Source organism: Columba livia, chromosome 1, assembly GCF_036013475.1.
Source record: "Columba livia isolate bColLiv1 breed racing homer chromosome 1, bColLiv1.pat.W.v2, whole genome shotgun sequence".
In the NCBI taxonomy this organism is placed as follows: domain Eukaryota; kingdom Metazoa; phylum Chordata; class Aves; order Columbiformes; family Columbidae; genus Columba; species Columba livia.
This window is the reverse complement of record NC_088602.1, coordinates 92314521-92342061: the sequence shown is the minus strand read 5'-3', so window position 1 is coordinate 92342061 and position 27541 is coordinate 92314521. Positions and strand designations below refer to the sequence as shown.

Below are 27541 nucleotides of genomic sequence, written 5' to 3'. Positions count from 1 at the left end.
TGTAGGAAGAATTTATGACCACTCAGGGTACAGTTACTCAGTTTCTTCCATGGCACAACTCAAGACTGTTTGCGCAAACCCAGAATTGATCAAATCTTGTGATAAACTCCAGCGTCTGTTCCTGCATTTACAGCTACTGCGAGAGAAGGCACACGCTGTTATGCATTAGTTTCCCAAAATAGCTAACTACCAGTCTGGGTGGCTGACTGGGCTAAACAAATTGCAACCCAAGGCTCCCTCCTTAGCTTCCCCCACCCCACCCCCTATTAAAAAGAAAAATAAAAAATGTTCATATTAGAAACTAACAATTATGAAGAAAATAGTATATCCAGTTGAGAGCCAGCTATTCAGCAGACTTTTTATAAATAAATCCTGCTGCTGAGAAAGCACCAGTGCTTGTGTAACCACGCACCAGGTCCAGCAAGCACAGCTCTGCTTGCGGCCACTGGTTTCAGCGGTCAGTGTTTCGATCCCTAAGGCAAAGACAACTTTCAGTACTTTGGAAGACAGTAAAACAGGCCTGGTAACATCTCCTTATGCCTGGTCTTGTGGTCTCCCAGAGACCACTTTCCCTCAGAACCAGCACTGCTGCATTTCAGCTGTGGCCCCGAGAGACATGCTACTGCTGATCAGCTCTTGGGATGAGCTGGGCTCAGGAGCCCAAGTCTTCTGCTCTTGACATCCATCAGTCTTCTGATAAGATCAGAAATGGACCCTGCAGAAAACAAGGGCATGAATGCCTACTGAATGCAGGCATCAACCTAGAAATTGAAACAAACTGAATGCAAAATTTAATACCACACTAAAGGAAATTGAATAAAGACAAACATACAACATTTATATGTGTACAGCCCCGTTGACAACCTTCTTCATTTTGTGAAGTTGAAATCTTATATATTCTCCTTTCTACTTAAATAAAATCTTGGGCCCAAAGTCCTAGCCAGAAGCAAAGTGACATTAAAGTACAGGCTTTCTGTTCACTTTCTATTTGAGAAAAGCTTCTGAGAAAGTTTTAAGACACAGTTTTTGAAGCATTCCGTATTTCCCTACTTGTAGTTCGCGCTTCCTACACTACAAATCTGAAATTTCAGCAGCCCACCAGAAAGGGCAGCTCAGGGAGTCAAACCCATAACATAGACTTCCAAACCTACAGCTCCTCCTGACTGAGCTCACACCTGCACGAAAGGAAGTTCGGTCCCACAAGCAAAATTATTGGTAAGAAAAGCTCTGCCGGAAGCAGGCACCAGAGCAGACAGCAACCACACAATTGAAACTGTCAGTAACTACAAAAATAAAAGCACATCTAATATAGACCCTGCTTCACTAAGTGTGTAGTGCATCCCTTCTGTTTTTCCAACATTTTTTCCAGGAAAGAAGAGACAAAATGTGGCAGCCCACTTTTAAAGGAAGAGCAGATTTAAAACCAGGAAAACAAACAAACGAACAAACAGACAAACAAACACCAACACAACACAAAAAACACACCACACATTCATTTATGGCTCCTAAACAAAGAGACGGAAAGAAAACTTCCTCTTTCATTTCTCTAATGCACTTTTGCCTTTAAAAAAAAGAAGATACTCAGAAGAAACACTGGCTGCTTCTTGCCCTGAAGTTCTGCACCCAAGGAAAAACAGAAAAATAAAAAATCAGCATCTCCCCCCAAAGATGACCCAGCTACCTCTGTGAAAGAGAGGAAAAAAACCCAAAAGAACACCTTGTGATGAAGTAACATGCTAGAAAGTAGTCACACCAATGAAAGCTGTCACAGGTCTCTCTGGGAATCTGACCTCGGCCTCCAGACTGGCTCTCCCTGTGGCAACGCACAACGCTGCAGCGTCAGAGGAGGAAGCTTCTGGACAAAGCTCATTCAGGTAAAGAATAACCTCTTTGCAAAATAACGTGTCACTGTCAATTTACTTTCTTCTACAGAAATATCTATACACACAGAGTCCTTCAGAAGGAGAAACAGCCAGTGCATTCTTTCAGTAGCACAGGGAGATCCTCTGGGAACTACTGAATTTATATCAGACCAGCAGGAGGTTATACACTACATTAATGTCACCTTTTGTGTGCATGGCTTTTTCTCCCGTTTTCCCAAGAGCAAAAGAGAGACAAAATATACATTAAGACCTTTGTCCTGACGTTTTTCTCAGTTTCAAATGTCCACCTGGGTCTAGCTAAAGGTAAAACAAAGCATCTTTTATTCTTCTGTTCACAAATAAGCACAGTTATTCTCTAACCTGCCACCTGGAAGTTTCTGGCCTTTTCTATAGAGAATAATTTTTTACCTGTACTTTGAACAGAGTTATTACCTTAAAGAAAGTATGACGTGTCTTTTAGCAAAGTTATTTTTCCCTTGTACCTTTTCGGCTTTTAAAAAATGAGTCAAGTTTTATTTTTAATCATACTTTTATTACCTTTTTCCAAAAACAAGCAAAAAACCCCTCCAACAAATCACATCCTATACTGCTACATTTACACTGTAGACCTCTTAATCTCTTATGTAAATACACATATTCTGAAATAATCTGTCTTTGGAAAAGAATGCTATTTTTACCATTCTGATGATGGATAAATCTTCATTATCAATGTAATGCTCTGAGAGAAGAGAAAAATCAATTTTCAGAGTTGTCAAATATCAAGATAAGCATACAGATTAAGTCTATTCAAATTATTTTAAACAAAAAGAAAACTCAAATGTTACAATAACTTAAGATAGTGTACTATACCACACACATAACATGGCGAAAACTGATTATTTTTGATGGACATGAGTTATCACAATTGTTTTCGATAGCAGGAATAAAAAAAATTTTTAGAAGGTTTCAAACGTTAATTGGAATATTCACTTCTTCTTGCTCATTAGTTTATCTTCATGGTTGACTGGGATTATGCCACTGCATTCTTCTGTCTTTGATACAGGATGCTTTACAAAAGCACGTCTAATTACATCAATATCACGTCCTAAATGATCCATCATGGGTGATACAATCGAAGGTGGGCCCTCTAAGTCTATCAAAAAATACCTGCAATGAGAAACATACACACAATAAAAAAAATACCCATACTGCAACAAGATTAATTCAAGTAACTGTTCTGTGGGATTTCTTAAATGAAGCTTTCTAATTTTTTATTTTTTTTTACGTCTTGGTACCAGAACTGTTCGAAATAAAAGCTCAGTATTATCTTGATTTCAAATAAGAAAAGTTCAATTGAAGGAGGCTCAGCCTGAACTTTGTTGCACAGCACTGCCTACCCAAGGAGATTAAAGAGAGCTCACTCTTGTACCTGTTCTATTCATTTCCACACTTTGATTTGATGAGCCTTGAAAAAGAAAAAAAAGGTAGGGTGGCACATTCATTTCATTTACAACATGCATCCTCCTTCCTCAAATTCATGCCATTGTTTCTTTGGGGGACAGATGCCGGTGTGAAACATTTCAAGCTTACATACATACAGGCACATTTCTTCCTTTGACATCCTATGGTGGAGCTGAACAGAAATTTAAAAAAAAAAAAAAAAAAAAAAGGCAAGCAAAAGAAAGCCAAGGGGATGGACTTCTCCCAAATTAGGCACATCTCTGATGTGAACACACCTTAAATTTTCAGTCCAAGGGTGGGAGCTGAAGCCATGCACACGCAATGTCCAGTTGCGCAGTTAGTACTTGCACATAATGTCGTGCTGACATTGGCAGGACTGAAGCGTCTTACTTCCACACAATCACAGCACGTCTAAAACACACTGCTCTAGGTAAGCACTTCGTGTCCACCACACAGCTATCTTTGACATCTACAAAGAAAAAGCCGACCGCCTTCCTACAGAATAGGGAACATTGCTCCCCAATAATATCTTGGGTCATCAAGGTTGTTTCTGCAATGAAGTTCTTTGCTGAAGAACTGCACCTTCTTCAGGAGCTCAACTATAATTTTGTAAGAGGTTTTTAAAACTCCACTACACCCAAACAAGCAAAGAAGTGTTCTGCACTTCATGAGCCCCATTTCAGACAAGGGACACAACTACACACTGCACACTAATTTAATCTCAGGCATGCAAATTCAGGTCCCATCTCTTAACATGAAATGTACCTTAATTCAGCAGGGACATTATGTCTGCTTTTCCTGCAAGTTATGAGCAATCTGGTGTTAAACATCATACTAGTGACAAAAAAAAAAAAAAAAAGTGAGCCATGTCACCGGCTACCCCTCCTCCGTTGGAACGCTGTGAAGGAACCAGCCTTGTCAATGGAGCTGTAACCAGAACACTTTTTAATCATTTTGCCTGCATTTGGCATGGTACTATCTACAGTACAGTAAAAAGACACTGCAACTGTCTCAGAAATCCTTCTGAAGATAACTAACCACCCACCACATTTCAAAGACTATCAGTAATTTAAAGGCTACATGTACAGCACAGCACTTCCCACCTAGCTGTTTCATTTGAATCTTCATGCACCCTCTCACTAAAGCTCCCCTGTCCACCTAGTCCACTCAAGCACACCTCCCCGTGGAGCATCAGTATAACTTGAAAGTGATATCCCTGAGATGAAGTAATTTTACCCAAGCATGATCAAGCATCCCGGGTTGATTTTAAAACTGTACCTACTAGAGAGGACTTTATCCTGCAAGAGGTCTGGATTCTCACTAAGTCAACTATAGTGTGAGCATCACACTTCACAGTCCAACTTCATAAAGGTGATCTTGAATGGCAAGTCCACAAGACTGGAAGCTGAACTGGGAAGCGTGGCCAGGAAATACAGGAGATGTGGGCATGAACAATGGACACATTTGTGTTCTTCACGCCACACAGAGTTAAGTTCCATCCAACTAAATGTGTTACGTCAAAAATATTATGCACAGAGTAGACCCGTTGGGCCAGAAATGACTCAAGCAGCGTGTGCTGGATTACAGCACAGGGGTGGAAACCACCCAGGGAAAACACAGCAAAGAAGCTTCTCCTTAGCCAGACATCCTAATTCTGAAAAACTTAATAGCCACAATGCGGCTCTGAAGTGTTTTTCAAAAAGACCAGACTGAAGCACCAAATTCTCTTATGTGAGGGGTCTTATGACAAAAAGAAGTATCTCCCTGCAGTCTGTACTGAAGCAAAGAGTCTTCCAGAAGAGATGCCCAGCTGGTGTGGGCTGCGGCAGAACGTCACTGAAGCCAAGGGACCAGGGCCAGGTCACGCCAGCGAAGGTGCTGCTCCACTGACAGCAACAAGGCTGACTGAGAGCTACACGAATAATGTGCCTCAAGAAGCAACAATAATGTGCAACAAAGCTCTGGTCGGCTTGGTGCTCCTCCCAACTCCTCATAGGCTTCAACTGGGGAACAGGATTCAGCTTAATACATGTGGAAAACAGAATTGCCTAACGTTTTCCCGTATCCAGAAGTAAGAGATGCCACCCAGCTAAAAGTTCAAGGAGAGAAAATTTTTAAGCTTTTACAATTCATCAGAAATAATCCACAGCAACATCTGAAAGATGTACACCCCTTGAAAAGGGAAAGTCGTATTTTCTGCTAAAGCCACTGGTAAATTTAACAGATGACTCTTAACTATTCTCCTTGGGAAGAAGCCTTCCAAATCCTCTCGCAGTTGCACCTAACAGAAAGGAGGATGAGGGAAGAAATTCTAGCTGGCGATGCACCTCCACTTTCAGGCCCCCTTCCCTTGGCAAGACCATTCATCCATATTTCAAATCGTGCTCTTTGCTGCACCATTTTAGTCCCACCATTTCTCAAGAATTTAATCTTGTTTCTGCTTGCAAGACGTACGCTGCTTTTCATTATGCTCCTAAAAAGGCAAGTGTGTGTTTTATTTTTTTTTTTCCTCCAAAGGCTGCTTTGCAACTTTGTGCTTTCTCTCACATTAGCAAAGGGTGGAAATTTCCACTGACGCACTGTTGATAACTGAAGGAGAAGGGGGGGGATGGGAGGATGAGCTTTTACAGCATATCTTTATGACTCCTCGCAGAATAGGTATTTTATCTGAGGACACAAAACTGCAGTAACTGGGGACAATGTGAGTTTTCAAAAACAACCACCACTCTTCAATGTTATCAAGCAACTATTGCTTTCCTGTACCAAAAAAGGACAGAAGGAAAAGAGGGCCAGCATGAAAATATATATATTCCTTTATTGAAGAAACAGAAGAAACTAATGGTTGCAAAAGCAATAACCAAACACAATTGACAATGCAATCCTTGAGGAGATCTGAAACCCCTTCCCCACCAAATATACACATTTAAATGAGGCATCACAAGGCCAGGGGTTTTTAAGTCACTCACTCACAATGCAGCAACCTTAATTTGAGGCGGTGATCTATGACCTAATACGCAGTGCTGTAGCTACTCTTTCTGTAGTAAACAAACACAAATCCCAGAGAGGCTTAAAGATAGGGAAAAATACAGGAATGCAAGAGGGAAACCACCTCATTCTTGCAAGCAAAAATGCAAAAGCATTTAGGCTCTCTAGTAGTCGGCCGAGTCACCAGGGGAGAAATGCAGGAAAATTCCACTGATTCACTATGAGACCAGAGTTATTTTTGTCAGCCTGCTCAACTGTAAATAGAAGGATGATTTAAATACAGGAGAGCAGACTGAAACATACTAAAACAATGCATGAACTGGAAAAAAAAAAAATAATCACACAGTCTCCAAGGAGAACATACCTTCGCATATGAAGGGAAAAAAAAGCAAACTTTCATTTATCTTTTTTAACATACACAAGCCAGAAATTTTTTGAGCCTTGAGCCCTAAGGATACTCAAATATTTTGCTTTCAAATGAACAGTCTTGGACTTCGAAGAACCCTGAAAAGCACCTGGATCAAAACTCACGTTTAAACCCTCCTAGAACAGGACTCTGTCAGCTTGGGGACCTGAGGACAAAGCACGGGTATAGAGGACTTGGAAGAGGCTGTGTGGTCCCATGGTTGTGCCAAAAAATGTCTGTATGCTTGAATTTCTCCTCTACACAGTGGCACTTAGTTTATGTAAGCTTCCCCAGTAGAGAGGTAGAAGATAAAAAGGAAGGAAAACATTGTGACAAACAGGTAGAGGTGAAGCATCGGGCAGAGCAACAGCTTGCCTGGAGGAAAACAAGCTGAGCCACTCGCATGAGAGCAGCTGGACACTCGTTTTCAGAAAGGTAATCCTACATAAATGAAATTGGTTTGCTGCCTCAGTGATCCCTTTATCTTCTGGACCACTGCCTTGCTCTGAAGAGAGGTAGTTTGCTTTTCTTCTCAACTCTGGTCATCGCTACCCTTCCTTAGCAGAGCAGGCAGGCAAGTTCCTGCTCAGAAGGACTCTAATTTTGTACCTGGAAGGACTAGTATACGTGTTACTTTTAGCTTTTAAAAAAACACGTATGGAATAGATGGACGTCCCTTGAAAATGACAAGAACAGCAATGGGGAAGTACAGTTCAAAACCAAAAGCTGGTACCTTAGTAACTAGACTGTGTCACAGCAACAATGCAAATAATTTGTAACGAGCAAGTACTTTGGGGAAAAATACATTTTACCATCCAGTCTTCAGGAACTTCATTTGCCAAATGCTATACATAGACACCTGTTATTAAGCTAACTAAATAATGGAAATACATCTTATAGCATATTGGAATTTTTTTTAAAAATACTGTTACACTGCAAAAGAGAAACCAGCCTAACATATTTGGAGTATTTGAGAAGTTATGCTCACTGGGCAGCATTTGAAAATGTTATGAGTGGGCCTGAAGTTAACACAGCGAATATTCATTAAGCTTGTGTCATTTCTCTGCTTTCTGTATCATTCACAGCTTAAAAACCACCAAAACGGTGACTGATTGCCATCCCACCAAGCCCACTTTCTAAGAGCAGTCATTGCACTTAACCAACACGCTTGCACAAGGTCGCTACAGAATATAGCGCATCAGAAAATGATACCGGTGCCTCAACATCACCAAGTATTGCACTGTGCAATTTCTTCTAAAAAGCACCAAAATTACAAATTGCAATCCAAATAAGAGAAGGTGAGGGGAAATTTTTTTTTTTAAACAAAAAAACACACCAGCATTTCAGTATTTTGACACCTGAGGCATATGCACACTTACATACATGTACATGTGGATTTTAAGGAAAAGTAATGGTTCAATTCATCAATGAAGAAGGCCCCATCTAGTGGAAGAAGACAATCAATTTAGCAGAAAATACTACAAATGTGCACAATACTCAAATATTCAAACTGGTTTTGATCTCATCCAAGTCCCTCAGAGACCCAGACCTCCTTTTTGCTGAAAAAGATCAAGATGTTCTAAAATCTGAACAGAAACAAACAGCACAGGCTGTGCATTAGCTATAAATTTAGTTCAGTGGCATTAAGAAAAGAAGTCTTGCAATCCCTTTCATCTGTTTTTCTTTCCTCCTCCTTGGTCTTCACCACCTGAGTGAAGCTAAACAGGTCAGTACGTTTATCTGCAGGATGCAGTCCTTTATGCAATAGTTTGTATTTTCCTAGGGAGTGGGGACAAGAAAAGGTTGTTAAAATTTGTAAACACTCCAGAGAACAACTCTGATGAATAACTGTAATTTTACTCTTACAAATAAAACAAATAAAATTGTATCCAGACAGTGGTGGTTATTGGAAGGCACTTCAGCATCTCCTGTCCACATGGAATACCATTCTGCAAGAAGCCGCTTGTTTAAAAATAAGTTCTGTAAGTACAGTTCCTAAGCTCAGATACTTTATGGAAAAGGGAAAAGTTTGAACATGTAATGTAATTTACATGGACAAGTTTCCAAAATATTCTAATCCCTTAACATGATACACAATTACTGAAATACTCCTCTTAATAATTAACTATTTCTAGTGCACTGGGCCACCAAGACACGATGAAAAGAGAGTCATGCTCCCTTGCCTGAGCACCTACTTTAGCAAAAAATGTTACGTCACGCACCACATAATGAAGGCAAAACACAAGGTGATGCCAAAGGAGGACCAACTGCTTCAGCCCCTAAACCACCCAGAGCATGTGGGAGTGATTTGTGGGAAGGCCAGGGTGGCCTCCCAGCCTTCCCCACCAAAGCAGAGAGGAAGCCAGTACTGAAGTGCTTCTAGCTCCTGGGGAGCAATGGCAGCTCTGCAGGGCCTGGAAGCCAAATCGAGTTCATCATGCTGCATTCTTGCCTCCTTACCTTGTCATTTTCATAGAATCATTTAGGTTGGAAGAGACCCTTAAAGTCATTGAGTCTAACCATAACCTAACTCTAGCACTAAACCATGTCCCTAAGAACCTTATCTACGTGTCTTTTAAACACCTCCTGGGATGGTGACTCCACCACTTCCCTGGGCAGCCTGTTCCAATGCTTCAAAACCCTTTCAATGAAGAAATTTTTCCTATCCAATCTGAACCTGCCCTGGTGCAACTTGAGGCCACTTCCTCTCATCCTAACACTTGCTACTTGGGAGAAGAGACCAATACCCTCCATGCTACAACCTCCTTTCAGGCAGCTGTAGACAGCAATAAGGTCTCCCCTCAGCCTCCTTTTCTCCAGGATAAACAGCCCCAGCTCCCTCAGCTGCTCCTCATCAGACTCATTTTCCCCCATCACACAGACAAGTCCACAGCACAACTAACGTTGCAACCTGGATTTTCTGACTCCTGAATGCATCAGATGCTATCGGTATATACCCTGTGCTCCTCAGTGGGTCCTGGCAACCACCAGGGTCCCTGCACACATCCTACAGAAAATTCCCCCTGCATGCGTGAAGATAAGCTCCCAAAATACAATTCAGCATGAACAAAAGTAAGACCTGAGTTTGCTATTTCAGAGAACAAGTGGGCTGATGAGATATCTGGGAATGAAGAGCCAAACAAAAAGATTAAGAGACAAGCAAGCAAATGACAAAAGAAAATTGCCATTTTTCTAAGTCAGATTTGCAAGGGAAAAAAAAAACAAGGCAACGAAAAACTGGCAAATAGAACATGGAAATTGTTATGACAATCAGAATTACACACGGTTTAGCTGGAGAACTCACAAATAAGCTAAATGAAATAATAAAAACATGGGGGGAAAGGTCTAAAAACACTACTGTATTACAGGTAGATTTAATAGGGGAAAGCACATACATACACAAAATGAAGGGGAAGGCCACGGTGGTCTATCAGTTTACAAAACCATACTAAATCTGAGCACTGACCAGGCTGTTGTATATAATCTGTTCTACAACGGAGATTACAACAGTAAGAATGGAAGCAGTGTTGTGGGGCAGGAAGAACGGAATAAAATCACTAGTGACAAATCTCTAGGGGATAGCAAGATACACACTATCCAAAACCCACTTACACCTGGCCACTTTCTACTCCTGAAAGCTTCTGCGTCATCAGTCCTTCCAGTTTAACCAATTCCTGATCTGCAAAAAGTTTGAGCCAACACCTTCCCAAAGGAGTGTCTGGATCTTATTTTCTTAAAGATCTGGTTTGGAGCCATTCTTGTACCATCTCCCCTGAAGTAAAAATAACCTACATACCAACCACATCCCCCAAACCACCTCCTTTATCTGATGCCCTGAAGCATGAAGTGTCACTAGCATATGATTAAGGGGTAGCGTGGCAAGGCCAAAGAAAACAGGTATGCCACAAAGTGCAAACCCACAGACTGTGCCACTGAGATCTATCATTTTACACGCAGTTGCAGTATTCTCCAGTTTAGTGCTGATCAAATTCATGCAATAGCTCTGTAATGGCATCACCCAGCCCCAGTCTGGATGCTTTATTTGAAAGCTTCTGAATCATCTTAAACAGCAAACAAAATCCATGGTTCAACATTCCTCGAATTCAAATATTAATACACACCTTATTTAAATCAGTTCACTTTTGCTTGTTCCAGAAATAAGCACCTCTGGACACATGTAATACAATATTTTAAAAACATACACCATGTTAAAAGCAATTTAAATACAACTCATTAAAAATTATAAACAAGTAGTGGCTAGTAAACAAATACTTGGCACAAATCTATTGCCCATTAGGAGATAAAAGCTAGGAATCTTTATTTACTTTTTTCCACCGTTTATTCTGAGACATGGTGGCCACGGGCAAGTCACTCAGGCTCAATGCCTCAACTAAACTTACATACCTAAACCATACTGGAATCAACGTGCCCTTGTCACATTTTATTCAGTGATAAGGTGAATAGTATTTGTTACAATTTTGTGAGATGTTACTTGAATCACACTCTTAAATACTTTAAAAGAAAAGTTCTATTATGGCAATTAATACCGTAAAGGTCAATTACCAGCTAATTCAACTTTAGTTTAAAATACCAGTAAACTAGTGATGCGAAAGTTTGATTCTTCAGACATATCCACATAGCTCCCAAAACATACTATTTTCATAATTACTTAAATGCAAAAGCTGTCAATATTAGGTCTCTAAAAAAAGTAGGGTGTTTTCTGCCAAAAGAGATGCATTTTAAAAAAAGATCTAAATTTGTTTTAATATACCCTCCATGCACATACACCACCTGTTCAGTGAATATAATTTCCTGAGAAGAAACAAGTCAATTATGTGTATGATCTGAAGTCTTCAAAGCTGCCTGGGAGAGTAAAACTGCTCATTCCAGTGACAGCTGTGGGCCACAATCCCCTAGAGCAGGCTTTGAAAGAATCTGAGCTTTACAGATCAATTGCAGTAAAATTCTCTTTCTCTGTGAAGTCTCCTGGATATCCTTAAATTTATAACGTGCCTATATTGCAGTATATCCAGAACAGATGATGCTGAAGCACTACAGAACTCAGAGGGACAAAATGCTTTATTAAGTAGAGAACTATCCTCCCTACTGACCTATGAATATGTATTTTCCAGTTTAATTCATTACTGTTCACTAAAGACACCACCAAAACCTGCCGAAGTCCAGCAGTAGCTTTGCTGTGCACATCACACTTCATGTGTCTTTTCACTGTATATAAAGACTTGAATTGCAGTTTAAAATGGCATTAGCTAAATGGGAGAAGGATGACTACCAGAAGCACATCTTGGTTGGCCTGTGAATACCTGGCACCACCTTACTGATGGCCCTCAAGGTAAGAGACACAGCATGCATGGCTCTGGGAGTTTTACATGGCAGCAAAACCAGGTCCCTGTGCTGGTCAGAAAGATTGTTTTATTCTTCAGGCAAACACACCACACAGGTATGGGGATCCCATGCCATTCTGAGTGACAGGAAGATGGCTCATGCAGCAGTCACTAGGACAAGAGCTGTTGCTAAGAGATGCTATTAAGCTGTGACCCATGCTACGGCTATTGCATTTCACTAATTTTCATATCATTTACCAGCCAGCAGGTCCAAGTAACTAATGCATTCAGCATACATCGTAAGTCTCCAACCATCTACATACTATTAGAAAATAAACTAGCTGAAGCTCTGCTAAGAATCACCTTTTTTTAAAAAAAAAAAAAAAAGAAAGAAAAAAAAAGGCAAACAAATCTCCCCCAAAATTCAAAGCTTTGAAAGATTCAACACTCTCCCCCCAACAGACATAGTATATTATTTGCAGTCTCACAGAAGCCCTTTCAGTTACTTCAGAAAAAGCCCAGACTAAGGAAAAGGTGACACACTCTGTACTACTACTTAATACATCACTGTACATCAGCTTGATAAGAAAGGGAACATAGAATTAAAAATTGGCTATGAAGGAGAAAAGACCTTAGGATTTCTTAGTAAGGAACAAGTTTAATTCAGCTTAATGAGGTATCTTGAAAAGCCTTTTTTTTTTTCTTTTTAACTTTGTCCTGTTAAAAAAAATAATGATTTCTTTTTACAGATGCTGAAGAGTAGAAATGACTGATTTTATAAGGTGGATCAAGAACTGACTTTTCCCTTCCTATTCCTAGATTATGTTTAATATCCTGAGTAACTTATTCTCCAGCCCATATAAAATACTGGATGGCATACTAGGAATGCAGCGTACCCTGAACTGCAATCTCCCCAGCAAATTCTACAGAAATACAATTCCCCCACATTACCAGATACTGAAACTGGCTGCTGCTTCCCCTTGTGATATCTCATATCTCCTGAATTTGAGTTCTCCAATTAAAAGCACACAAAACAACTATTTCCTGGAGTAGCCTCTTTCAATCACTTCTCCCTTTCAAGAAACAAAGCAGTTTAGGGGAAGGAACTGTCACATTCAAATAGAGAGAAACCAAATCCAGCGCAAGCAGAACAACTGCTGAGCATTTAAAAACACTTGAACTGGGAGGTGAAGGAGGAACAGCGACAGTGACATAAATCTGATGGCTTCCTGCCCATGTTTCAAGACACAATCGCAATCATTTGCTACTGAAACCTTGCCTCATTCAGAACACAAAATAGATCTGCTCTGAGGACTATACAGAGAAGAGAGTTATAGTCTACAAATTCCCTTGTCCTGCTTATTAAGTAGCTAATCTGCTACAGTAAATGAGCTAAGATTACATGTCTGAAAGATCCCCTGGAGAAACACTTTCTATTTATCTCTGCTACACAGTTCTTGTGATGCTGGTTACTGTCTTCTCCTGTCCTGGTTCCCCCGTTGAAGAACCCAAGAGCTGATCTGCAGAAGCACTGCCACCCAATGCAAACAAAAACTGTCATCTGAAGTGGTGAAATGTTAGAGTGTGCTATGTACTCTAGAGAAAAAAAAATCTAGAATCTAAAAGTCTCAACTTCAGCATCCAAAACTAGCAGAACTTGGTTCCTCTGCCTCAGCTACCCACCTGTACAACAAGAGTAGCATCAGCTCCTTGTTCTGTTGAAGCAATTGGACAAGATTTTAAAGTTCATAAAAATGTTGATACTCCAACAGAAGGACAAGGTAATTAGTAATTCTGTCTTGAGATAAGGCTTTGATTAGCTCCTGTGTGTAGGCAGCAGGACTTCATCGTAAAATGCAAAACTGGCAGGATCAAGCCATGGTTTTGTGTTGCTTTTGGCTGGTATAGAGTTCATTTTCTTCATAGTAGCTAGTATGGGGCCATGTTTTAGATCCATGCTGGAAACAGTGTTGATAACACAGGGATGTTTTAGTTATCACTGAGCAGTGCTCATGCAGAGTCAAGGCCTGTTCTGCTTCTCACAGCACCCACCAGCGAGTGGGCTGGGGGTGCACAAGAAGCTGGGAGGGAACACAACTGGGACAGCTGACCCCACTGACCAAAGGGATATTCCACACCATATGATGTCATGTTCAGCATATAAAGTTGGGGGAAGGAGGAACAATCACAGTGATGACATTTGTTTTCCCAAGTAACTGTTTCCCATGGTGAAGCTAGGCTTTCTTGGAGATGGCTGAACACCTGCCGGCCCACAGGAAGTGGTAAATTAATCCCTTGTTTTGCTTTGCTTTTGTGTGCACAGAGTTTTTTTTTACCTATTAAACTGTCTTTATCTCAACCCACAAGTTTTCTCACTTTTACTCTTCCAATTCTCTCCTCCATCTCACCAGGGGAGAGTGAGCAAGCAGCTGTTTAGGGCTTAGTTGCTGGCTGGGGTTTAACCACAACGGTTTTGAATGACACCATAGAGCAGGAGTGCAAGACAGTGATGGCCACAACACCATTGCTTTCAGTTAAGTAACAGGCACGTGGTGGAGATTTCCTCCCCTACCCATTCTGTCAGCCTGCTGTAACTGGCAGCTGTCACCACTCCCACTTCGCAGGAGAATTAAGAGGTCCTCAAAAGCGGGAGTTAAAGCATGAGTCACCCCCAAGGAAATGATCCAAGAAGGGCTTCATAGAAGTTACACCTCCAGAATCACCTTCCATTCCCCAGTGCCAAATGCCCCTCAAGGAAGACAGTAGGTAAGCAGGTTGGCCAACCATCCCATTACACACAGTTGCATTACAGGGATTAGGGGGAACGTGTCGTTAATTGTTACTTTGATTACCGCAGGCAGCCCCAGCACAGCGCAGGTTGCTTAGCAACACTTCTCAGCCCTTGCGAGAGCCAGCATCCATTTCAGTGGTAGCCTTGAGGAGCAACACCACACTGGCATCAGCATCAGCGAGTGGGGGGCGCGACCCACAGCACCCTCCTCCGGCACTGCAGGGGAAGCCTGACATCCAAGATGCCAATTCACAGCTTCATTTACGTTTATCATACTTCCCATAAACCACACGGTCATCTTTAACATCCTTAATAGAAACTGTTATCAGAAACACAAGCAAGTCTTAGGGGGTATACATGGCAATTAACATTTAGTTCAGATGCATTAGAGAAAAAGAATCAATCCTGCCAATTAGCAACCAGCAGATTAAGTACAACTGTTATCAGTAAACAGATTGACTGGCTTGGAAAACGGTTACGTAAAAATGACCGAACAAAATAACATTGTTTATGTTGGGGAAAGTAGTTCTGCAGGCCTGGACTAAGGCTACTCATAACACAACGACTAAACACAAACAAAAAGCCAACACCACACAGAATAAAAGACACGAAACACTTGAAGGAGAACGCACGCATGCACGCATAGCCACACACCACCTCACTGGGATCACAGACATCACAAGTGGGCACAAGGAAGACCAAACAATGAGAGTTACATATGTACATTTATAAAGAAGCACCTAAAGGATTTTAAGTAAAAACATATCCTACATACCCTCCTCTTCTGTGGCGCTCCCTGTGCTTGGAGATTTTGTAAGGCAGAGACTTTTCTCCCAGGTTTTCTAGGTTCCTCACAACAGCTCCTCTCTCCATAAGAGCCTCAACAGTGCGCTTCAGCACAGCTGCAGTCTCAGGCTTTAAAAGAAAACAAAAATAAAAAAAAGAGAAAGCAGGCAATGTACACAAATCTGGTTATTCTTATTATGTGATTAGAAGGGAGACCTTTACTTGCACAGCTCAGCACTGGAAGAGATCGCTCTGTAACCCAGGAGGGCAAAGAAGAAGCAGACCTCCTCCTAGGGAAGATCATTTTTAAGAATAAACAGCCAGTTACCCTGTGAATTATGGCAGCAGCAAAGATTTCAAAGTCAGCCCCCAATAACAAAAGGAAAAAGGAAATACTCAATGGATTTAACTCACCTGGTATCACTTTGGCTGACCCTTGAACAGGTGTATGTGGCAGAGAGCAATTATGAACTGCAACAGTTTTAAGGTTCCTGGACCATCAAGGCTCATTAATATTGTTAACTGTAATATTTGAAGTGAACAGTGTGGGGGAACACTAATCCATGGCTAGCTACAGAGACAACAATTAGCACCACATTAATTTTATATGGTCATTTCAACTGCATGTGCTTAATAGATATTTGGACCCTTGGCTACATGATTGCACATCTCATTACTTTTGCACAGCCAACATCCAAGCCCTTTTAAGAGTTAAGGAACTGACACACAGTAATTAGTCTAACACACAGAGATTTCACTCCTTAAAAAACAAGTTTGAGGGACAGGCAGCCAAAAAACAGTAGGTAAAACAGATGCAACTGTTCTTGCTCATTGCGTATCAGAGCTCTTTAGAGTGCTGAATCATTTCTGTAACGACGCTCAACAATTTCTATGAAAATGTTAATAAAGTTCAAATCAGAATGGTTTGAAAACAACTGCAAACTTGTACACTCTCAGCAACAAGAAGTATTCTAAGAAACAGATCTCCTACAGAAAAAAATAAACTAAATGGATGTCCAAGTGAATACAAACGAGACTGTATAGCTTTATCTCCCAACTCTTGCAACATTTCACAATAAGATATATTCCCAAGTCTACTTGTCCACTGAGACAGCAACAGCTGTAAATGGAAAAGTAATGATTTTCAGTTTTATTCAGATTTTATTTTGTTAAATCTGACAACCATAATATTTTCACTGTCTCTTCTGAGCCAGAAGAGAACTTGTGAAATCCATCAAGCACCTTATGTGTGACTGAAAGTTAATTTCTTAATTCTAAGGTAGAGATGAACACCATAGCTAAGAAAATGTCCAGACCCCTAAATGGAAATTGGTGAAAAAGGTGGTACCAGAACTTCACAACATGAAATGCAGCTCATACTCTGGCATGTGAAATTTCTCTTTCATTTTCTTGAGGATACAAGGTGATATGAAAGAGCCTCCAAACGCAGAGCAAATCCAACGTACATTTGGCAACGTTGACTGCTCTTTCAAAGACCTGAAGTACAGATGGCGTGAAACGTTTTCTCATTTCCACAGTCTAACTGCCCTGTGGCAGTCGAGACTCGGTCACAGGTTCACACTCATTGCTCCTCACTATTAATCAGAAATTTCATCTCCCCCTCTCCAGCAGCATAAACTATTTGGGAAATTTATTTTCAACACAAAGAGCCTAAATAGTTATAAGGTCAGCAAAAATGCCTGGACTCTTTTTTATAAACATGTATTTAGACTGTATTGTAAAACAATTATGGGGACCACTGTCAAGGTTTAAAGTTTGTTCACATGTAAAGAAATGTCACTACCTTGACAAAATTCTTCAATGCATTAAAACTATTGTTCCTCACAACAGACAAATATTAAAGGTGTTCTGTTCTCACAATGTGAAAAGTTAGGATGAAAGGATTAAGAGAACTTATGGATTATACCGTATTAATTCAAATAATATTTTAGCTCAAAATCAGGAATAAAAGTATTTTTCGGTTGACTTAGGATGGCTGCCTCCATTATCACTCATTAGATTTTCAAGTAAGCACCTTTTGTGCTTAGGACTGCCTTCCTCAAAATGTTTGCAGAACTGAATTGGTCTCTTTACAAATCTTTTTCACCTCTTGCCACAAAGCACACCATTCCCACGAACGTTACAAGAGTCTGAATTTCTGAGACTTCCAAAATTCCTTTACGCTTGCCTGAAACAAAACCAGTGTATTCAAAACTTACAAAGGAGAGACAGACAGATGGTCAGGCACACCATAACTATACAGTGCTCTGCTAGAAAAATAGCATAAAACCAATTCTGTAAAATCATGCAGGCACTCACATGTTGATGCTACACCTGATGATGCTGATGGACTGATGATCCTGACCATGTTAACACTTTCATTTCCCCCTTCAAATCTATCTCGTCTCTCAAATACTTATGCATACTATTATAGAATACTTGAATCAAATACTACCGAGTATTCCACCATCACAAGACTGGATTCTTAGTCTTTTCTATAAGCTATATTCTCCATCGCACCCATGTGTTGTTTTGCCACAGCAGAAAGCGTTCGTTCAAACTTATGCTACTGGAGAAATACCAGCAAGAGCCAGAGAAAGGCAACAGCTCTGCTTTCCTTGACCCAGACCTCCACACATGCCAAAACATGAAGGGTGAGAGAGGAACACAAGCTCTTCGCTAAAGAAAGACTTTTCCCATGAAGAATTTCTACCCAAGCTCCTTATGACTGTTTTGGCTCAACTAACATGGCACAAAGGTGTGAGAAGTTGGCCCAAACTCTAGACAGGTTTTGTGCTGCTTCCATCACCACGCTCAAACCCATCCAAATCAGGAGCTACGGGTGAGACTCCCTCATTTGTTATGAAACAGCAGCTTCACACAGGTGAGCCAAAAAGTAGGGTTACAGAGCTGCTAGTGATATCCATAGTTTAACACTGTAAGAACCATACCAGAAATCTAGGTTCAATAAAAGAGGGGGGGGGGAGGGGAGAGGAGGGGAAATGTATTTGTGAAGCAGGCACTGAGTTAAGTAATATTATCCAGAAGGTTTTGCCTTTGAAACAAGAATCCGACACTGACCATTAGGATTTTACTTACCCACATTAATAAGGGAAATAAGCAGTTATAGAAGAGAAAGGTCAGCTAACCTAACAGTTTAATATTTTTATGCACTCAGCACACCTGTAGCGCTTCCATCCCCAGGCTGGAAAATACTTTCTTGGAAAGCAATAGGATCTGTCATTCAGGCCTTCTCCCACTGAGCCTGCTGTGTGTGGTTAAGTTGCAGAAGCCTCCACTGCGCTCAGGCAATTATTGTGGGAGAAATCTGTCGGGTCAGTGAATAAAAATACTGTTAAGTTTACTGTCGCTACTTGTCTCCTGCTCACATAAAAAATGGAAACAACATCTGCTCAAAAGAGATGTTAATTGTTTGTGACCTTTAGACAAACAGCTGTATGTCCACCAGTGGAGTTGTCTGACATACCATTCTTAACCATGCAGATTTAAGTTAAATGTTATTGCATAAGCTGACTCCTTTACATCCCTCATACCCTCAAATGACACATAAGCTTTTTGTCTCCTTTGTGCATGCCAACAGATCAGCACATTCCCCGAGTGGCTGCATGTCCAACATGATCTGCAGTTTCTAAGCACAATGAAGCCTAAGATCAAGTCCCATATATTTAAAAACAAACCAAAATAAAAAGAACAAGAAAAGAAAGCCACAAATTTCTACATTAAAGATTGTAAGATATTACACGTTTTTGCAACCTCCCCACTTGTGGATGTACTTTGAAAACATAAACTAATTGTTGGTTTTGAAAGCTTGTCACTGTAATCCCTCTCATTCCTCCTCTCAAAAAAAGATCATGGTTTACCATAGCTTGCCTAAGGCCATCAACCAAACTATATATAGGCCAGCCTTTGCTAACCATAATATCCACAGACACAGGTTCCTTGGTTTGCCTCAGAGCCAGACCAGTTGAGGACGTAGGAATTGGCATCGCCTGGCTCCCAACCCAGGAGCCACAACATTTTTTCCTGAACAGCCAGCAGTAATTTCAGTACCGCAGATGTGGGAAAGCAAAGATGGGGAAGAGAAAGGGAGAAAATGGAAGGTGGTGCCAGGATATCCATGCTGGGGAGCAGGGAGTGCTAACAAGAGCATTTAAGCCCTAGTTTGTAATTCTAGCTCTGGTTCCCCACTCCTGTGTGTATAGTCAAGCCAGAGCCCTTTCAAACTGGCTTCACCCTTAGTGAACTTGGTGAACTTTGTTAGTGAACTTGCTTCACTGTCATTCACTCACGAGCAGTTATCTTGTCCTCAGAAACATACAGCCCTTCAGAACCAACCAAGCCATGGAAGGATGAGGAAGGAGGTCACTGCAAATTCTTCAAGGCCTTTCTGTGGAAAACTGCTCCTGGAAGAAGTAATTGTTGTCTACAGATTAAAATTCCTCACTCCTCTACTCCCACACTTCTTAAACATAGAGATGCTCAGAAGAAATGTGTTAACTAGCGTGTCAACGTTGTAGCTGGCTGGCAAAACAATCACAAGGGAGGTAAGCTACAAAACATACTGTCTGCATATTGTTGGCTTTCTCCAGCAATGAGGATCACTGCAGCCACCTGTACCAGGCAGCTGCACCACCAGGGAGACCCCACAGGAACTACAGACATGAAGATCACCAGGCAGCTTTCCACAAAGAGCTCAGTTCACATTATTTAAAGCTCCGCTATCCCTTTGAAGTTATACATTGCCACAGGTGTCACACAAACCACCTCTGGCTTCTCCCTGTCTCCTCACCAATCTTTCAGCTTAGTGTAAAAGTCACCCGAATGAGCAGAAATCTGTTTAATGCACAGACTGCTTCAGCATCTCACCAGACCATGCAGATGGAAATGGACAGGGGTGCAAAACCCATTACCACCCAGGATCAAAACCACAAAGGCACAGTAATAACCAGCAAGTGCTGCAGCACAGCGCCAACAACCTATTTTTGAGGGGAATCTATTACATACCACCAGTGTGAGTAAAAATCATAGCACAGCTTGTATCAGTCACACAAAATCCACATGGCAACCACCAAGTGTATTCAAAATAATGGAACAGAAAAAAAAAAAGGGGGGTAGGGAATACTTTGACAGCAAATTGTCTTCTGTTCTCACAGAATCACACAGAATCACAGAATGTTAGGGATTGGAAGGGACCTCAAAAGATCATCTAGTCCAATCCCCCTGCCGGAGCAGGAACACCTAGGTGAGCTTACACAGGAAGGCGTCCAGGCAGGTTTTGAATGTCTCCAGAGTAGGAGACTCCACAACCCCGCTGGGCAGCCTGTTCCAGTGCTCTGTCACCCTCGCTGAGAAGAAGTTTCTTCTCAAATTTAAGTGGAACCTTTTGTGTTCCAGTTTGTACCCATTACCCCTTGTCCTATCGCTGGTTGTCACCGAGAAGAGCCTGGCTCCATCCTCGTGACACTCACCCTTTATATATCTGTACGCATTAATGAGGTCACCCCTCAGTCTCCTCCAAGCTAAAGAGACCCAGCTCCCTCAGCCTTTCCTCATAAGAGAGATGCTCCACTCTCTTAATCATCTTCGTGGCTCTGTGCTGGACCCTCTCCAGCAGTTCCTTGTCCTTCTTGAAATGAGGGGCCCAGAACTGGACACAATATACCAGATGTGGTCTCACCAGGGCAGAGTAGAGGGGAAGGAGAACCTCTCTCGATCTACTAACCACCCCCCTTCTAATACACCCCAGGATGCCATTGGCCTTCCTGGCCACAAGGGCACAGTGCTGGCTCATGGTCATCCTGTTGTCCACCAGGACCCCCAGGTCCCATTCCCCCACACTGCTCTCTAATAGGTAATTCCCCAACTTCTACCAGAGGCCAAACAGTCATGAGCTTGTCAGCCATGAAGCTGCAAAGAGCAGCTTGAAGACAGACCAGAGACATGGCAAGGGCTTGAAATAAAGCTATTGCAATGCTGATGTCTCTTAAAAAACCCATCCAGTTCTAAAAGGAAGGACAATGTTGTGGCTGGAACTGGAGCCATGTGAAAAGAGTCTGCACCACTGCTCAATTTTCCACCTTATTGGCTGCCCAGAGGGAGTTCCAGAGAGGACAGAAAGTCATAGGGACAGAAAAAACAACACTGGCTAAAAAAGCAGCCTTCTCAAGCCACCAAAGCTCCTCTGAAAAGAGTCAGAGAAAGAAAAGGAAGCAGACACCAAATACTTAGTTTTAGGGATAAGACTGTACTCTAGTTCTTCTGGCCACTCATTGATTTTATCAGGAAGCATTTAAAGTCAGTGGGCACATCTCCTTAAATTATAAATTGAAAGTAATCCATCATAATTAGCTTGATTATCCTTTCAATGTATCAATAGCAATTATGTGGTCTTTTGGTTGTTAAACAGCTACAAAAGGTTGTTCTGCAATTATTTACTGAGGTGAAAATCAAAGCATGCAAAATATTTAGAAGAAAGCTGTAATTCCAAAGCAGCAAAATGGGGGGAAAAACAGCTCGTTACTGTCATTGACTAGATAATAAACCACTAGAAACTTATTAGTGAAAATTATTAAAAAAAAATACACACATACATTTGTGCACTAGCCAAGATCAACACTGGCATAAGAATGAAGATGAGCTTTGCAATGAGAAACAAGGGGAAGCTGGAAAGAATCATTTAATTGTCACACCCTATTTTAGGACACAGCAAGCAGATGAAATAATAATCAGCAGATTAAGAATAGACTGCAAAGAAAAAAATCAGGGCTAATATTAGTAAAAAGCTAGTGGCAGGGTTGTTCTTTATTTGCCCAGGGAATACACTTGAACACCTGGTGCAAGATGCAAAGCTGCAATTACTATAAAAGCATGAACAGCACAGAACAGCAGTCCCAACTAGGGTACAACCACTGAAGGATACCCACTGTTCAGAAAAGATCGAAATAAAGATAAAAGCGGTAGATTGAGCGCACAGAAGATGTGGGAGCCATGCTGCACCCCTGCTAAAAACGGCCTGCACAGGACCAATGGGCACAATCAGGATGCATGAAGAGCACCAAAATTGTGAGGACCCTGGACACCTGCCTGGCAGTTCAGACCACGATAGGGATAGGGGAGGATCAGTCCAAGGAAATCTGTTCATCTGGTAGCACTGTGTAGGGACGAAGGTTTCTGTAACTACAACAGTCAGTTTCTTCAGATACAGAATAAGAAAGAAATGGGAGAAACCCAAGTGCTCCTGAATGTGGTAACTATTTCATATTTCCATCAAATGGTGATTGAACAAAAAGATGTGATAGAAATAGATTTGGCAAATAGTGAGAAAGCTGTAGAAGGCAAGTCACCAAAAATAAGTTTAGGGGAGTGATCAAAATTGACTCAGCCTGAATTAAAAATAACACCCCATCCTCAAAACAGATCTTTAATTAGCATTTTGATGTGGGATAAGCCAAGGAGGTAGCAACTTCACCTGATGTGAATATGAAGCCCAGGGACTTGGATGCAGAGGAAGCAGCAAGTACATGTAAAGCAAGTATCTCTTCTGTTCTAAAATCCACCTTTCTTCAAAGAATCTAAATTCCACAACATTTTTTTTTTAACTCAACATTTAAGATCAAATGAAATTATTAAAGGCAAGAAACTGAACAGAAAATCCAGCAACACAAGTACCCTAAAAATACCAAGTCACAGTTAAATTAACACAGCTCGACACCGACCACAGATGAATTTAATTCATTTAGAGAGCTGATACTCTTTATATTCCTGAAGCTTAAATAGGGAAAAGGGAATAGGATGGAGTTATTTTCAACATTTTTTCTCCCTGGCCTTTGAAATGCATGCACACACACAATTCCTTTTATTTCCACATTTGTTGCGTTTAAGATTAAAACCAGAAGATATTCCAGTGAAGAAAACAAAAAGATAAAAGCAGGAGCAGAGAAAGGAGAAGGTGAGAGGAGAATTCTTCTCCAATCTTGTGACACAGAAGCTGGGCCCACAGTCAAGAAGCCAGTGCTTCTTCCACCATCTCCATATTTCTCACTGAGAAACCCCTTCCTGAGCGCATTGCAAGGGGACACGTGGCTGCAGTTTGCCAATTCCTCTCCCCAAATCAATGAGCTGCCATGTCCTAGGATACCCTGGAACAACTTCTGACTTCTCAAACTTCCTCTTTTATTCTTCAAGCATTTAGGCTGCAATTGCCTAGCCTTAAAGATCCACCTTCAGAAGACTCCAAGTAAAGCAAAATGTAAAGGCAGACTTAACTGTGTAGCCTAATATAATCAAAGTCTGCATCAAGTCATCCTTAGACCAGTTTAAAAAAAAAAATCCTGTGCATGACCCTGTTTTTAAAAGTATTCAGAGGATTTTAAGCACCACAGAGAACAGAAGTTCTGCCCTTTCTTCCTCCCTATCGTCCAAGATTACAGCTGTTACAGTTTACTACTTTCTTGAAAAAGCTGGTTATGCCTCCTCTGGATAAGAGGGCTTGTGGTGCAATTTTACCTAGTAAGATATTTGATATTACATAATTCCTATGAAAATAGGCTGTGGATGAAAAATACTGCATACAACCCAGAAACAGAATTGTTGGAACTTAAAAGCTTGCAAGCTTACTTTAAAGAATGTCACCTACACCATCAAATTTCTCAAGACAAGACTAACTTTAAAGTAAGAATTTTAATTCTGGATAAAATCTCTATTCTCAAATAGGCTCTGTCTTTCAATGTCTCTCCGTTAACTCAGACTTGTTTCCAGCTCCACACACTCTGTGTATGGCTCCCCTACTATTTTATCTTAGGTTTGTCTATTCACCCACATACATAACACCAGCTTGGAAGACTTACAGATGCTGACAGAACGAGTCCAAAAGCAATGGCTGCTATGCCAAGGTGAGCTGAAGCCCATCATCCCCTTGCCCCAAGTGTTCAGAAGGAAAAAGCTGCCTGATCACAGAGCTAAGGGCTCTTTCAGCTGCCTGGCACCTTCATTCACCAGCTTCTGTGCAAGCTTGGTAAAGGACATAAATCAAAGCAGTGTACTATCTGCTTCCCTGGATGCTTCAGGGACAAAATCAGTGGTATTATCAAGAAGGGTTTCGGTGTGTTGGCAACAGCACAGAACATGACCAGACCTCACAACCCAAGCGACATCCCTGCCATACGATGCTCATCCTGGTACTTTTCCCCACAGGCAACAGCTCACTCATGGCATAGGCAGCTCCGAGCCCACAGGGGTTCTTCCACTGCAATTCTCTAGGCACATTCAGCACTTTTCAAATCAGCTTTGACACTTCTGTAATTGGGAGAAACCTGCATGGCAGCAAAGGAAATAGGCACTGCATGGCTTTCAGAAGACAAACACTAGTTTGAGAATCACAGCTGCAAAGGCCAAATACAGTTAATTTTTACATTCTCTGGGTCAGAGGCTGCCAGCCTCAGAGCACCAGCAACAGTCCAGTTGAGGAAGAAAACCTACAACCGTCCAAAGCAGTCGAGTGCCAGGATATATTCCAACCAGGTCTCCAACACTCCAGACTTGGGGTGCACCACAAACACCATCCAGACTAGTCTAAGCCACTGAAGAGCTCCCTTGTAAGAGAGAAATCTTTTCAAGGACTAGGACTTCAGATTTGGTTTCTCACATGTAGCTGTTATGCCCATCACTCTCATCCTTAGTGTCACAGATGAACAAACAAACTAACAAAAAAAAAACCCAAACAACGACAACAAAGAGTCACGACTAAGAAAAAGCTAAACATAGTTAGTAAAAAACTTCACAAAGAACATGTAGGGACTATAGCCATGATTTAAAAATCCTCATGCTTTTGCAGATAAGTAACTATCTTCGGCTCTGAACCAGAGTAGCATTTAAGGTGGAAGTCACACTGTTTTGACCAATTGGTGTGCACAAGGCAAAGTGAACCTTGGCAATTTCTTGGCCAAATTCTCCTGTACATTACAGCATTTACAGAGGAATACTCTGTCCTGGTTTTGTTAAAAACAAGTTTCTCTTTTAGTGAATTTGCCTGTCAGCTAAAGCCTTCATGTTAACTGCATTTTCCTGGAGAACCAGACACATGTTTTGGTAAACCTAGCAATGGAATGCAAACTTATTGATAAGCACGGATGGACATCTCACAGAGGGGCGACGAGAAGCAAGTGAGCAAGAAACTGACCAACTGTGTATAACATTTCATTCACTTGAATACTTCATATAAAAGTGGGAGATGACAAGGATCTCGTGCCTTTCCCTTTTCCCTTCTGCTTATGGCCGACATTAGGAGAGGACCTTGCTAGTCGTCCCTGCAAACTGAGGCCTAGTGATAGACTGAATCCAGCTCCAGTTGGCTGCAGAGTCTAATCCAGGACTTTGGGTGCCGGCTCTGCAGTTGCTGAGACGTTCAATATTGGTTTTGTATATTTTGTATTATTTTCTCTATTCTTATTAGTAGCATTAGTAAAACATCTTTAATTTTTTCCAACTCTTTTCTCTCTGTCCTTTTCCTCCTGATCGCCTGTCCTGAGTGGGAAGGGGGGAGAGGGAGGGGCAAAAGGGGGGAGTGGGGGGGAGAGGAGGTTAACAATACATCTGCCAGGGTTTTATTGTCACCCCACAATCTAAACCCTTGACATACATAAAGCTGATTTTTAAAACTAGTTTCATTATTCAGCTAAGTATTAAAAGTAGCTGCTGACAAGTTTGAGGGTTATCAGCATCACAACCATAATGACAAATTATCACCTTTTTCCTATCAGTCTATGAACACCTCAAAAAATACACTGAAAAAGCAAATCACTAAGTACAACTCAATTAAATGTGCTCGCTGAACAGGCAGGAAGAAATCACAGAGCTGAAACCTCCTGGCTTGTTCACTTTCCTGGCATGAGAACAAGCACAGGGCAAACGGGGACAGCCACATCCAAAGAGAAGAAGCTCACTTCAGAACAAACAGGCAAAGAGTACTCATTACCACCATCTCCTTGGGTTTTTCCAGTGAACCCTCAAAATAAATGCTGCTGCTGCAGCGTTTATTAAGCCTGCCCGCAAATTGCCTGGGCCACGACTCCACACCGAAAGAAGTATTAAAGCCTCAGACATCAGTAAACTTGGGATTGACAGGGTCTTTGCCAACACAAATGGAACCAACTCATGACAAAAAGGCTTTCTAAGCCTCTTTTAAAAATCAATGAAATGGAAAGCTGCTCACTGAATAATCACCTAATAAACTAATCAGAAAACCAATTAATTAACTATCAGCTAACTAATAAAAACACAGGAGTCCCACTCCCTCCTGGAAATTATAAGTCCAAACCAAGTCTGCAGGCTGGAAGCTCTGCTTATTTTTTATCCCCAATCCAAGACTTCTTCTCCAAGTGTGTTTTGTACTTGCTCCTTCAACCAACCAACAGCTTCCACTTTTCTTTTAAAACACAGCAAAAAAGAATACCAAGAATAATTCTGATGAATGCAGCATTTCCTCAGCAGCTGAAAATCTGGCTTTAGTGTCCTTCTCAGTTTTTGTCAACATCTCATCTCCATCCCCAATCCACAGGTGATTAACCACCAGGCCTATCCCTCTCCTTGCTGAACTGTCACCACTGGACAACAAAGTAGTCATGATTGACACCACGCTTATTTCAAATGCATCCTTGTGAGGGAGGGACAAGGTGGAGAAGGAAGTGGTATACTCATATTTGGCCTTTTCTTCCAAAACTGTGTTGGCATTTTAATCTTTTTCAAATTTAAAAAAAAAAATAAAAAATCATGGGAATGCATCCTTCCTTCCCTAAAGGCAGCTACTTAAGTGCTGACGACCACAAGCAGTAACTGCTTCCTACAAAGGAGAACAGCATCACATACATCATCCTCAGAGCATGATTGCTGG

The 27541-nt window shown here is 41.3% G+C and overlaps 1 protein-coding gene across 1 annotated transcript in view; it reads right to left on the bottom strand.

Annotated features, from left to right (window-relative positions):
- Positions 1-2393: 2393 nt before the first annotated feature.
- MRPS6 (mitochondrial ribosomal protein S6) overlaps positions 2394-27541 on the bottom strand; it is a 48075-nt gene continuing 22927 nt past the window's right edge. The window contains exons 2-3 of the mRNA XM_005511374.4: positions 15623-15762; positions 2394-3029 (exon numbers count right to left, since the gene is read on the bottom strand). Coding sequence (XP_005511431.2) covers positions 2849-3029; positions 15623-15762 — 321 coding nt within the window. The 3' untranslated portion in view covers positions 2394-2848. The remainder of the gene's footprint in view (positions 3030-15622; positions 15763-27541) is intronic.